Source organism: Arachis stenosperma, chromosome 5, assembly GCF_014773155.1.
Source record: "Arachis stenosperma cultivar V10309 chromosome 5, arast.V10309.gnm1.PFL2, whole genome shotgun sequence".
Classification (NCBI taxonomy): domain Eukaryota; kingdom Viridiplantae; phylum Streptophyta; class Magnoliopsida; order Fabales; family Fabaceae; genus Arachis; species Arachis stenosperma.
Genome location: NC_080381.1, coordinates 31,855,244 through 31,868,062, shown reverse-complemented (window position 1 = coordinate 31,868,062; position 12,819 = coordinate 31,855,244). Strand labels below are relative to the sequence as shown.

Sequence of the window (12,819 nt, the reverse complement as noted above, 5' to 3'; positions counted from 1 at the left end):
GGATTTTACTAGCATTAATTGAGAGAGGACTCCAACATATTGTTCATTGAGCCCCTTAAGAAATAGATCACATTGGTTTGGCATCTATACTCTCTAACTATTCCTAACTCGCAAGTACAATTACGCATACATTTACAAGTTGGAATAGGCTTAAATTCCTCGAGCTCTTCCTAAATTCCTTTCAGTTTAGTGTAATAAGAGGTGATAGACAATTCACCTTGTTTTGTCAAAAACAACTTTTCTTAAAGCTCCGCAATTCTAAAAATATTGCCTTCGTAGAACCTGTGCTTCAGGTCTCTTCATAACTCACAAGCATTATCGCACCAAAGTACGCTGTGCAGAATCTTAAAGCTCAGGGATCCATGCAGCCATGAGAGGAGGAAGTGTTGCATCAAATCCAAGCTTCGAATGTTGGATCGTTCATCTCAGGTCTAGGCAACAATACGTCGATGAAGTGAAGCTTATTCTTCAACTTGAGTGAGATCTTCACCGATCTTAAGATTGAGTATAATTTTGCGTTGTGAGAGGCAAAGTCATAAGTGAGAATCCAAGTACAGTGTGTGAAGTTAACCAACAAAAGATGGTGTCCGACATGTTAGTGTATAGCAGATACCAAGTCATCTATTGCTCGCACTCATCAGAAGTTTAATGTGATTGATACATGTTCCATTCGAATTGTTGCCACATTCTTGCTGTTCTTTTACATTTTCATGTAACAGTGGTGTCTTCACATTACATTCTATCCCGATGGAGTAAGAATGTCAATCGGAGATACACACACATCAGGAGTAGCCTTGACATGGACCATTTTGATGACAGCATGATCATTTTTAGGGAATTGTGTTCTCATTTTTACAGTATCACTCAAGATTTTGTGGCTATTTCAGAGGTTGCTGCTATATTGCGTGATGCCATGGACAGTACTCAGCACAAGCTCAAAGAACATAAGGAATCCGAGCATCAAGCTGCACCTGTACCAAGTGCAATTAACTCACATACACATGATAAGTGCCCCCGTTAACATGGATGAGCTACAGGGCCCACGTCGTGTTCCTATGCAAGGTCGTCCGGCGACCACCAGATTGGGGTTTATTTAGACAAATCTATTAAAAAGAAGGCTCACAAATGCAAGAACACTCACAATCACAACAAGATAAATATGAGATCTATCCTTTTTTCACGTGATTTGTTTGTTTTAGTGTGTTGACCGGATGATAATTTAGGATGGTATTTTCAATATGATTTGTGTGTTAAGGGACCTAATATACTCAACAACCATCTCCCACCAATGTGGCATCTTCCAGCAAAGATACACTGCCACCTTGTTCAGAAATGACAAACAATATAGTTGTGCACTCTGGTTCTTTGGCATCACTATTGAATTCATTCCGTAATGCCGAACAATCGTGTATGTGTACCTTGTGATTTTTTTATAGCGTTAATGTCATGTTTTTTTATTTATTTTTCCTCTTTGTTTTCTTTTATTTTTTTCCACAGGAAGCATTTTTGGAGGATTCAAAGTTTAACAACACTACATATAGAAACTTTAGATTTTAGCAACTACTTTGAACTTTAGTCATTCTTCAACTTTATTTTACGTTATCATAATTTGGTGGTTTAGTGGGTTAGTTTTATATACTTTTATATATTCCCTTGTTACGACTTTATATACCATTATTAAATAAAATATAATTTTAGATTTGGGATACTAATATACAACCTTTTTATTTTTTTTAATCTTTTCTACCTTTATTATTTTTTATTAATAATAAAAATAAAAAATGTTCAATTGATAACTTAATCATGATGATAAATTAGTGCATTACATGAAGTTTAAAGTTCAAGTAAAAAAATAGCCCGTATACAATAAGATATTTGATTTATTATTTAAAAACGTAGCTGTCAAAAAGGTGTATTCATGATTTTTTTGTTTAAATCTAATAACATCCTTAAGTATTTCATGATAATATCCAAAAAACCATGCAACCATATCAAGAGTAAATGCACACACATCAACTCTAATCCCAACTTATTGTTTGTAGTTATATTTAGTTTGCTATCAAGTATAGCTAACATCCATAAGTATTTCATGATAACATCTATAAAATTCTGAAATCATATTAATAGTAAATACACACACATCAACTCTAATCCCAAGTTATGGTTTATAGTTCCGTTTAGCTTTCTTAGCCTATTCCACCCTTCGAATCAGTGATCTCGTCCTTAGGTTCATCGAAGGGTCTTCAGTCCTTTATCATATGCCTCACCAAATGCGATGTGCTTTCCTCTTCATCCATCGTCTTCAAATCAGCTGTAACGCCCTACCATTCATTGCCTTATGCTTAAGTCATAATTCAATTATAGTTTGGTGCTACGACACACGACTTAGATATAAATACTTACGTATGGAAAGAAATATAAAACTAGAAGCCTATAAGAGAATTTAAACCTCGGATAAAAGACAATTCACTGATCGTTCACACTCGATAATATATATAAACGTGTAGATAAATTAAAAAATTGAAGGAAGAATAAGAGTAAAGACACACACACACACACACACACACACCACACACACACACACACACATATATATATATATATATATACTAGTCTCGACCCGCAAAGATTAAGCCGGTTAGAGTTACAACAGTAAAACAGTTTGATATACGTAACCTATCTCTCCAAAAATACATCATTAGCCTCTAAAGGCAAGTCTTTAAAAATAAGTACATCATATCAGTTTTTCCAAAAGAAGGAGAGAGTCTAAGATCAAAATAGAATAAAAGGTCTTCTTCACTGTCTTTCAGATAAATCTTCCGCTCACTGAGGAGTGCCGAGATCTGCTTCTGAAGAGTAATAATTTTCACAACGAGTGAGAACATCGTCCTTTACAAGGTTCTCAATAGGGCAATAATTCCAAATAGAGACTATGTAAAACTACATAAACCCGTTAGGCAATCCGAATATCCAATCGCACAAGGTTTAAGCTTAGAGTTCGTACTAACCAGAATATGACAACTTGCCTAAGGGATTCTAATCTATCTCTTTATCTCAATTTCACACAAACCTCCAATCACCACATCTCATTAAGAACAACCCTCAGTGACACCACCACCAGCATAAGGAATCTCTCAGTTGTGCAAACACATACAAGATAATACAAATAATACACAAATAGAGAGAACAGATAAAGCAATTAGATCAAATAGCAGGTAGATACAATTAATCAATAAGGTAAACCAAATATAAGATGCACACCCAATCAATACACATAAATGCAAATAATGCATGTCTGACCTACGGCCAATGCGCTCATCTGTCAGTTATACAGCCAAACCCGACATGTCCGGTAGTGAACCCTGGACGGTCCTTCAGTAGCCAATGAGTCCACTGGCTAATGAGTCCACTTTTGTGTGTACACACAGTACTCACACGAAATTTTTTGAATTCTGGAATGCCCATCATGCATATACATGGGTCATGCGTACACATGACCTCAAAATTCTACAACTTCTGCAGAATTCAATTTTGAAACCAGATTTTCAAACATTCATAACTTTCTTGTTAAAAATCATTTTCCATCCGTTCTTTGAACATCATAAAATAGACAAACCCAATTTTCATTTAAAACAAGCTCCACAAAATTTAGAGGTCTCAGGGCCAAGCTATGGCCCGTCAAATTTCATCAAAAATCTTTTTTTTACCCAAAAATTTCTGCATAATAATTTTCACAAATTCCAATTCAGTTCAAAACCATTCCAATACCACTTCTAAGCTCCCTCAACATACATTTATCAATTCTTTACCCTTTCTAATCATTCAACACCCGTTTAATTAATTCTCAAGACTACCTCAACATATACACTCATACAAACAAAATTCACATTCAATCATCATCAAATATCTCATTCTCATACAATATTTCACACTACTTACTTCAACTTACCACATAGGAGATTTCTCACCCTATTATGGCCTCTGGCCCAATTTCACATCCATCACCATTATAAAAATCAAACCATATTTCATTTCAACACAATTTCAATCGTATCAACATATATTACAATGTCCAATTGCAATAACAACACATAACACTTCTCAATTCATCCCAAAATTCATTATTACCATTATCAGTTTCATACCAAAATAAATCAACCAAAACAACACTCATACTAACCATTATTCAAGCATATCGACAATCAAATTCCATTCCACCTATTTTAGGGGCAAGTAACCTAGGTTCACATAACCTTACATAATACCTATTCGAAACTACAACTCATATCTTAATGTTGTAATTCCAAGATTCCAAGCTTTCCATTCCAAAATTCCACCAAGCCTAAATTTCCTCACACCAATTCCCAGGTTCAAGTTCCGAAATTTCACCAAGATAAGCTCCTAAATGCTCAATCTAACACCAAATCATACAATTTGGCACAATATAAAAAATTAGGATTTACATAAATTGATTAACTAAGAGGAAAAAAGGATTTTCACCTTTATCCACTAAAATTGGTGATGAAAACTACCGAAAACATAAGCTAGAGAGCTCCTATAACATCAAAATCACCAAAAACCGTCAATACCCAAACTCAAACACAAAATTATCTTTCAATGAAAAACTGGAGCTGAAAATGAGTTACTTACTAAACTATTTAGACAGAATTAACACTACAAGAAAAAGCGTGTTTTTCGATGGCAAAAATCGACAGCTATTTGTGCCGTCGATAATTTTCGACGGCTTGATGTCGATATTACTAAAAAAAATAATTAAAAATAATAATATTAAAATCGACGGCCTATTCATCGATATTTTTATAATGCATTAATTTATTTCCCTATTATCGTCATGGTAAAGGCGAACCAGAAGTCGAAAATAAAATCGACGAATATGGCGTCTATTTTATTATTTTAAATATCGACAACCTTGCCGTCGATAAATTTGAACGGTCTAGATTACTCTCTAAAATGAAATGGACAGTCTAAATTTAATCTATATAATAGACGCCATTTGTGTTGTTTTTTAATATTAAAATCGACGAATATAGCGTCTATTTTATTATTTAAAATATCGACACCTTTGCCGTCGATAAATTTGAACGGTCTTGATTGCTTTCTAAAATGGAGTGGACGGTGTAAATTTAATCTATAAAATAGACGCTATGTATGTTATTTTTTTAATTAAAAACGACAAATATGCCGTCAATTTTTATCACTAAAAACATGTTCACGCGTTCACTCCCGCTTCCAAATTCAGAAACGCAAACTTCCCCAAATTCAAGCTAGGTATTCCTTGGTTGACTTCCTTTCTCTTCACCACCGCCTCCGTCCGACACCACCACCATCGCCTACCCTCTCTCTCTCTCTCTCTCTCTTCCTTCTTCTCTTTCTTCCCCATTTCTCTATTTCTTCGTTCCTGCGTGCGACACCCCTGTTCGTGGAGTCACCCTCTGTACGCGTCTTCAAGCACCGACAAGCAACCACCAGCGGCGGCGACTTCTGTGCCACCGCGACATCACCACCACCCCACTGCCTCTCCATTCTTCTTCCTCCTTTCATCAATGCAGGTTCCCTTCCCATGTTCCCTGTCTTTTTTTTTCTTTATTTTCACTGCTTTTTAATTCTATTTTTAGAAATTTTGGTTAGGCTTAGGTTTGTTAAAACTTGTGTTTCTGGACTGAAATTGTTGTTGACTGTATCTTTCTGAAATTACTGGGTTGAATGTTGCCTAGATTGAACTAAAATTTACTGTTTTGAACTCTGCACACCACATGTTCGGAGAAATGCCTGCTGCTTTGTAAAAACGAAAAGTAATACTGTTAATGCTAACTTCACAACTTCCTCGTGACTGGATCAGCATTACTCAACGTCACAGCATTACTATTTATTTGTTAAGTAGTAGTGAGTGTGGTAGCTAATAGGATAGCTAGCAATAATGAAGTAATGACAAAAAGAGGTTTCACTACTTATATTCACTACTAATAGGACGGCTAATAGGATAGCTAGCAATATACTTATGTGATTTCTGATTCTCTCTTTTCTTTTTTTCTAAACAAAAATAGTATTCATATTTTTATAATAATAAAATTAAATATTTCAGTACATGCCCATTGCTATTGCCATTGCCATATTTTTTAAAAAAAAAGGTAGTACTTGTCTCAGTCTCAGGTCTTTCTTTTTGGTTTTGCTTCTATTCTTTACACTTCATTTGTTTTACCCTTCCTTTCTTTTCTAATTGCTTTTCCTTTATTTTATTTCTGACATGCTTTCTATTGTGTGCCATATAGGCCAACACCATGCATTCACAAGGTAAGAGAGATTATTTGACAGGGGACCTTGACACAATTTTACTTATATTACCTCTTCTCACATTAGATTCACCTTATCCATCTCTTCATATCCATTTCTAGATTTAATTTTATTTGAATCAAGATAACATACTTTATGCACTTATATATAAGTTAATCTATTTATCTTGATCAATTATATAATGTGTTTCTTTAATTTATTTTTTTATTGTAAACTTGAACTATCTGTAGGTAATAAGTTGCTTATCCTTTTTCAATTATTTTTGGCTTTTCAGGTTTTGATTGAACAGTTGACATCTTCTCTTTTGAATAATTTGCTTTTCTTGATTTATTATGGATTAGTTATTGAAGGTTAGCCCTTTCTATATACCTAATTAACTTGCATCTTTTTAGAAAATTGGCTATGGTAAAAGACTAATAAAGTTAAAGCCATTATTGTTCATGTCAAAATAAATAAATAAATAAATAAATAAATGTTATTGGTGAGTACTTTGTTTTGTTGTGATTATAATATTTTCATTGCAAGCAGAAACAACTTCTTCCATTTTGATGATTGATTATATATCAATAAAACGTCCCACACATTAAATATCACACATCCTATAAAAAGTTCATTTATTTTTTCGATTTTTTCCTATAAAGTTTATATATGAAAGTTACATGGTATCCTATAGTTGGACTACTCATGAACTTGCTGCATTACTTTCCTTGATTGTTAGAAAATTGGAAGATGAAATTTTAAATCACTGAACTGTAGTGTTATTTATTATCCATCTGAGTGGTTTTACTTACTAAAATAGAAAAAGAAAAATTAATACACATCAGCATGATATCAAAAGACTAATAGATTAAACCAATGGATAGCTTCAAGTGCTATTTTTATTAATTAGAACTATAAATGCTGATCTTATATAATTTATCTCTATCAGCCCTTTTTTCCTTGGCATGATTGTAACTTGTCAAAATTTTCTTTATTTTCTTTTTCTTATTTTGTAAAATCCCCCAAAGCTAAGCAATAAACAAAATAGCCAATAAAATCATCATCCCTGCTTGCCTAACCTTAGCCATAACTCACTTTGTGTTTTCTTCTTATTTGTTATATTGATTACAGTGGGGTCTCTTTTATTCAGTACTACAAGGGTTGTATTTTTTTTATTTTATTTTAATTTATATTTTAATTTTCTCCAATGTATTGGGAATTCCTTTGCCAACATCCTATGTCCAACATACTAGGACATTGTAAGAAGTGTGCAGTTAAATTTCATGGTTAGATCTGTGACTATAATTAAAGACTTATTATATATGTATTGGGAATTTTTTGGGATTCCTTGGACTGTAGTTCAATTCCAATGCCATGAAATTAGGTACGTATGTTTTGTTTTAGTTACATAATTATATAATTATAATACATAGCTTAATTTGATTCTGTGGTGATGTGAAGTGATGTGCAACTTTTAATTGTGATACATATTGTTGGCTAACTCCAAAGTGTGTTTCACTTCTTGTCAATATGTTGTGTCCTCTAAGAAAGCTTTCGCAGTCTTCTGCATTTCTTTCACATTTTAGCCACACAAATGCTGTAAGCAATAGGGGCATTCTAAGCAATAGGGGCATGCCAACTGAAAGTGAGAACCAACCAAGAGAGTCCGCGATGATAAGACTAGTTCATTTGGCGTATACGCATAGGTTTTAATATATATCCAATAACCATAACCATATATTTAATTTATATGATACAGCTTGCTAGAAAAATGGTCATATGTGTTAGTGTGGATTATCCAGCTATCGTTGCATCATATCCACCCACCGAATACATATACCTTGTTGTTGCTCTGTATTTCAGAATATTACTCCTTCATAGTTTGTATTTAACCTTGATTATAATCCATGATACATATTATATTCGTACATGATCTCTTTCCCAATTGACACCTAATAATGAGTTCTGGTTATTCATAAAGAAAAGTCTTGAAGAATTCAAGTAATTATGTATTGTTTTTAGAAAAGGAAAGAAGGGAGTTCTTCAAAGAAATTCATCCTTGCGCAAAAAGTTAGACAAGTGTATTACATGCTATATCCACAAGGTTGTAAGTCTAATTGGAAGGTTGTGATTACATGTAAACCACGAAAAATAATGAAGGAGGCACAAAATGAATTTGAAACCGAGGTGTATCAGAATGATGAGCCTCCACATGCTAGGATCATTTCAGAAACTGAGTTTCCACCATCATTAGCATCTACATCAGGAGATGTTGATATGATACAACTTCAAGTAGCTGACCTCCAAGTTCCTAATGTAAATAATGAGGAGGACGATGACATTGAGAACTATGATGACGATGATGCTTACATTGATGATGATGGAAGTTCAGAATTCTCGGATTGAGGTTTTAGTTGTAAATTTTTAGTTTGCAAATTTGTTAATTTACTTTTAAATAAATTATATTTTGTATATGTGTTGCTGCTTCATAGAAGAATAGAATCAAGTAGGAGTTGGTAAATTCTTCTCTTTATGTTGATTTTTTTGTAACTTGATTTCATACTACTTTCCTATCGCCATTTACATTTTGATTTTGGTCCAAAGGGACGAGTGTTTATGTATAGGAGGAACAAATTTCAATAGCTAATACTCCTTATGTATGAAAAATAGCCTTAATTAAAACTCAAAAAAGGATTTAAATGGAAAATTTCAATAGCTAATACTCCTCTTGCTGCTGCTGCTTCAGTTATTTTATTTTTTTCAATAGCCAATACTCCTTTTGCTGCTGCTGCTTCAATGAGCTGGCAGTGCAGGGTTAGTATATGCTGTAAAAAATCCTGCTTCAGTTATTAACGGACACATTGTTTACTACTAATTCTACTAAGAACATAAAGGTTTATGTTTCCAGCTAATAAGCACACTATGAGTAAAGTGGATTGGTGAACATGATTCTGGAAGCTTGAATTGAATATTAGTTGTTGTGTGGTTTGGCAGGTACTACTCCATGTATGGACATGTTGAGAAACTAGCACAAGAAATCAAGAAAGGCGCTGCTTCGGTAGAAGGCGTTGAGGTCAAAATATGGCAGGCATGTATATTTATTTCCAAAGTTCCCTGTGCATTGTGTCACAACATAAAATTGTAAATTTGCAAGCAGCAAACAACATCTGTAGATAAATGGCGTGTCATGTTCCCTTTCTAACAGGTGCCTGAGACACTGCCAGAAGAAGTGGTTGGTAAGATGGGTGCACCACCAAAGACTGATGCACCAATCATCATTGCCGACGAGCTGGCCACGGCTGATGGTTTTGTCTTTGGCTTCCCTACTAAATTCGGGATTATGCCTGCTCAATTTAAGGCTTTCCTAGATTCCACCAGAGGTCTATGGAGGACACAACAGCTTGCAGGCAAGCATGCCGAAATCTTCTATAGCACCGGTTCCCAGGGCGGCGGACAAGAGACGACAGCGTAACACCCTCTTATCTCTCTTTACTTTCTTATTCACATGAAATGGTAAATGTTAAGACATTTTTTCAATACATTTCAGGCTTACTACTATCACTCAGCTTGTGCATCACGGAATGATATTTGTTCCGATCGGATACACATTTGGTGTCGGCATATTTGAGATGGAGAACGTGAAAAGTGGAAGCCCATACGGGGCCGAAACTTATGCCGGTGATGGCTCAAGGCAGCCATCTCAGCTTGAGTTGGACCAAGCATTCCACCAAGAAAAGTACCTTGCATCCATCACAAAGAAGCTCAAGAAGGAACAAGCTCTATAAAAAAATCTTGGCTTAATACTTATACACAATATAATAATAATTATTCAACTAGACAATAATAATAGTTATTTATCTTGTCTTGAGTCTTTATGTTAGAGGGTTATTTATTATTTTGATAAGTTTGTAAACTTATTATCTAATATTTAGTATAAATTTTATTTTTATATTTAAAAGTTTATTTGTCTTGTTATCTAATATTCTGTATAAATTTTATTTTTATATTTAAAAGTTTATTTGTATTAACGGTTTACTATTTTTCAAATAGAAAAAAAAAACGTATAACTATTAAAATCGACGGCAAAGTTGTCACTTTTAAAAGTTGAAATAGACAAATCTAAATAATTAAATCGACGGCAGCTGTGTGGTGGACGAAATTGTGATCACATCAATGTAGTATTCTTTGTTGTTGTATGGAATCCTTATTATGGCACTTATGTGTGGACACAACTCCGTTCAACTAACCAGCAAGTGTACTGGGTCGTCCAAGTAATACCTTACTCGATCATGTTGGAATAGGATCCATTGATCCTTTTGCGCTTGTCATCACGCCCAGCAATCGCGAGTTTGAAGCTCGTCACAGTCATTCAATCCCAGAATCCTACTCGGAATACCACAGACAAGGTTTAGACTTTCCGGATCCTCATGAATGCCGCCATCTATCTAGCTTATACCACGAAGATTCTGTTGGGGAATCTAAGAGATATGCGCCCGGCCTAGAGTAGAACGGAAGTGGTTGTCAATCACGCGCGTTCATAGGTGAGAATGATGATGAGTGTCACGGATCATCACATTCATCAAAGTTAAGTGTAACGTATATCTTGGAATAAGAATAAAAGAGAATTGAATAGAAAGTAACAGTAATTGTATTGAAACTTGAGGTACAGCAGAGCTCCACGCCCTTAATCTATGGTGTGCAGAAACTCCACTGTTGAAAATACATAAGTGAAAGGTTCAGGCATGGCCGAATGGCCAGCCCCCAAAACGTGATCACAGGATTCAAATTACAATCCAGGATGAGATTATGATAGTAAAAAGTTCTATTTATAATAAACTAGCTCCTAGGGTTTACATGAGTAAGTAATTGATGCATAAATCCACTTCCGGGGCCCACTTGGTGTATGTTTGGGCTGAGCTTGATCTATTCACGAGCTGAGGCTTTTATTGGAGTTGAACTCCAAGTTATAACGTGTTTTGGGCGTTCAACTCCGGATCATGACGTGTTTCTGGCGTTTAACTCCAGACAGCAGCATGTACTTGGCGTTCAACGCCAAGTTACGTCATCAATTTCCGAATAAAGTATGGACTATTATATATTGCTGGAAAGCTCTGGATGTCTACTTTCCAACGCTATTGAAAGCGCGCCATTTGGAGTTCTGTAGCTCAAGAAAATCCATTTTGAGTGCAGGGAGGTCAGATTCCAACAGCATCAGCAGTCCTTTTTGTCAGCCTTTTTTCAGAGTTTTGCTCAAATCCCTCAATTTCAGCCAGAAATTACCTGAAATCACAGAAAAACACACAAACTCATAGTAAAGTCCAGAAATGTGAATTTAACATAAAAACTAATGAAAACATCCCTAAAAGTAGCTTGAACTTACTAAAAACTACCTAAAAACAATGCTAAAAAGCGTATAAATTATCCGCTCATCACTGTGTCGATTTTATTCAATCTCATATTGACGGCATCTTCGTCGATTTTATTAAGCATATTATAGACAGCAGTGTTGTTGATTTTATTGAGTTAAATATCGACACATAGGCCGTCGATTTTATTGAATCAATTATCGACAGAGAAGGCGTTGATTTTAAATAATAATATCGATGGAAATGTTGTCGATTTTAGTAAGGATGTAAAATTCTCATACCCATATTACAGACGGAACAAATGTCGATTTTATTAAATTATTATCAACGGCCAAGCAAGCCGTCGATTTTATTAGCATTTTGAAAAATCGACAAGCTTTATAGCGACCAACTGCGCCGTCTATTTTTCCGTCGAATTTTATTATTATCGACGGTTAAACCATTGATTTGGTCGTCGATTTTAATGACGTTTCTTGTAGTGTAAAGAGAACTCCGAGTCGAATGTGTGGTCATAAATGGCTCGTTAATCGGAGCTCCGGAGCAAAAGTTATAAAAGTTTGAAGCTGATGGAAGTTAGGGTTTCATTTCTCCACTCCCTTCTCTCTTCACCACTGAGCCTCTCTCTCAAATGGGGGCAGTGGTACCCTAGTTATTAGAATAGAACCGACAATCAACCCGGACATATGATCGGATCACTGGATCACTGGTTCAACCGGTGGGTCACTGATTCACCCAATTGACATGGTCATAATTTAAAAAAATATATAATTATATAAATAAAATTAAAATTATGTATTAAAACTTAAAATGCAAGTCTTTACAAACATAATAATAATAATCAAATATTAATTTTTAGACATAACTAATGATTCAAAAAGAGATAATAAACTAGTTTCTAGTACAAATTACTTTCTCCATTCAAATAAATAAGAGAAAGCAAAAGATAACACAATCGATAAATCAAGTCCAAGTGATCTTAAAATCGACATCTATATCTTCATAGGATAAATTTGGAGCTTGATCAACATTTTTCTCATTTTGATTTGCATCTATATCTTCCATAAGAAATACTGCATTATGCAGAACATCAGAAATAGAGAAAGAAGAGTTTGAAGAGAGAGTTTCAAGAAATTAGTGAACTGAATTAATTTTATCTTATTCT

The 12,819-nt window shown here is 34.5% G+C and overlaps 1 protein-coding gene across 5 annotated transcripts; it reads left to right on the top strand.

Moving 5' to 3' along the window:
* The first annotated feature begins 5,260 nt into the window (after positions 1-5,260).
* On the top strand, positions 5,261-10,164 carry LOC130983073 (probable NAD(P)H dehydrogenase (quinone) FQR1-like 1). 5 transcript variants are annotated; one of them, XM_057907250.1, is made up of 7 exons: positions 5,261-5,570; positions 6,291-6,312; positions 6,587-6,662; positions 8,452-8,698; positions 9,286-9,379; positions 9,497-9,759; positions 9,839-10,164. In XM_057907250.1, exons 5-7 carry the CDS (start codon positions 9,296-9,298, stop codon positions 10,074-10,076), a joined length of 585 nt encoding a protein of 194 aa, XP_057763233.1. In that variant the 5' UTR covers positions 5,261-5,570; positions 6,291-6,312; positions 6,587-6,662; positions 8,452-8,698; positions 9,286-9,295; the 3' UTR covers positions 10,077-10,164. The 5 variants fall into 5 exon arrangements, with proteins under 5 accessions (XP_057763233.1, XP_057763231.1, XP_057763232.1 ...); XM_057907248.1 differs by having other exon boundaries at positions 8,314-8,698; XM_057907249.1 differs by lacking the exon at positions 6,291-6,312 and having other exon boundaries at positions 8,314-8,698.
* The last annotated feature ends 2,655 nt before the right edge of the window (positions 10,165-12,819 follow it).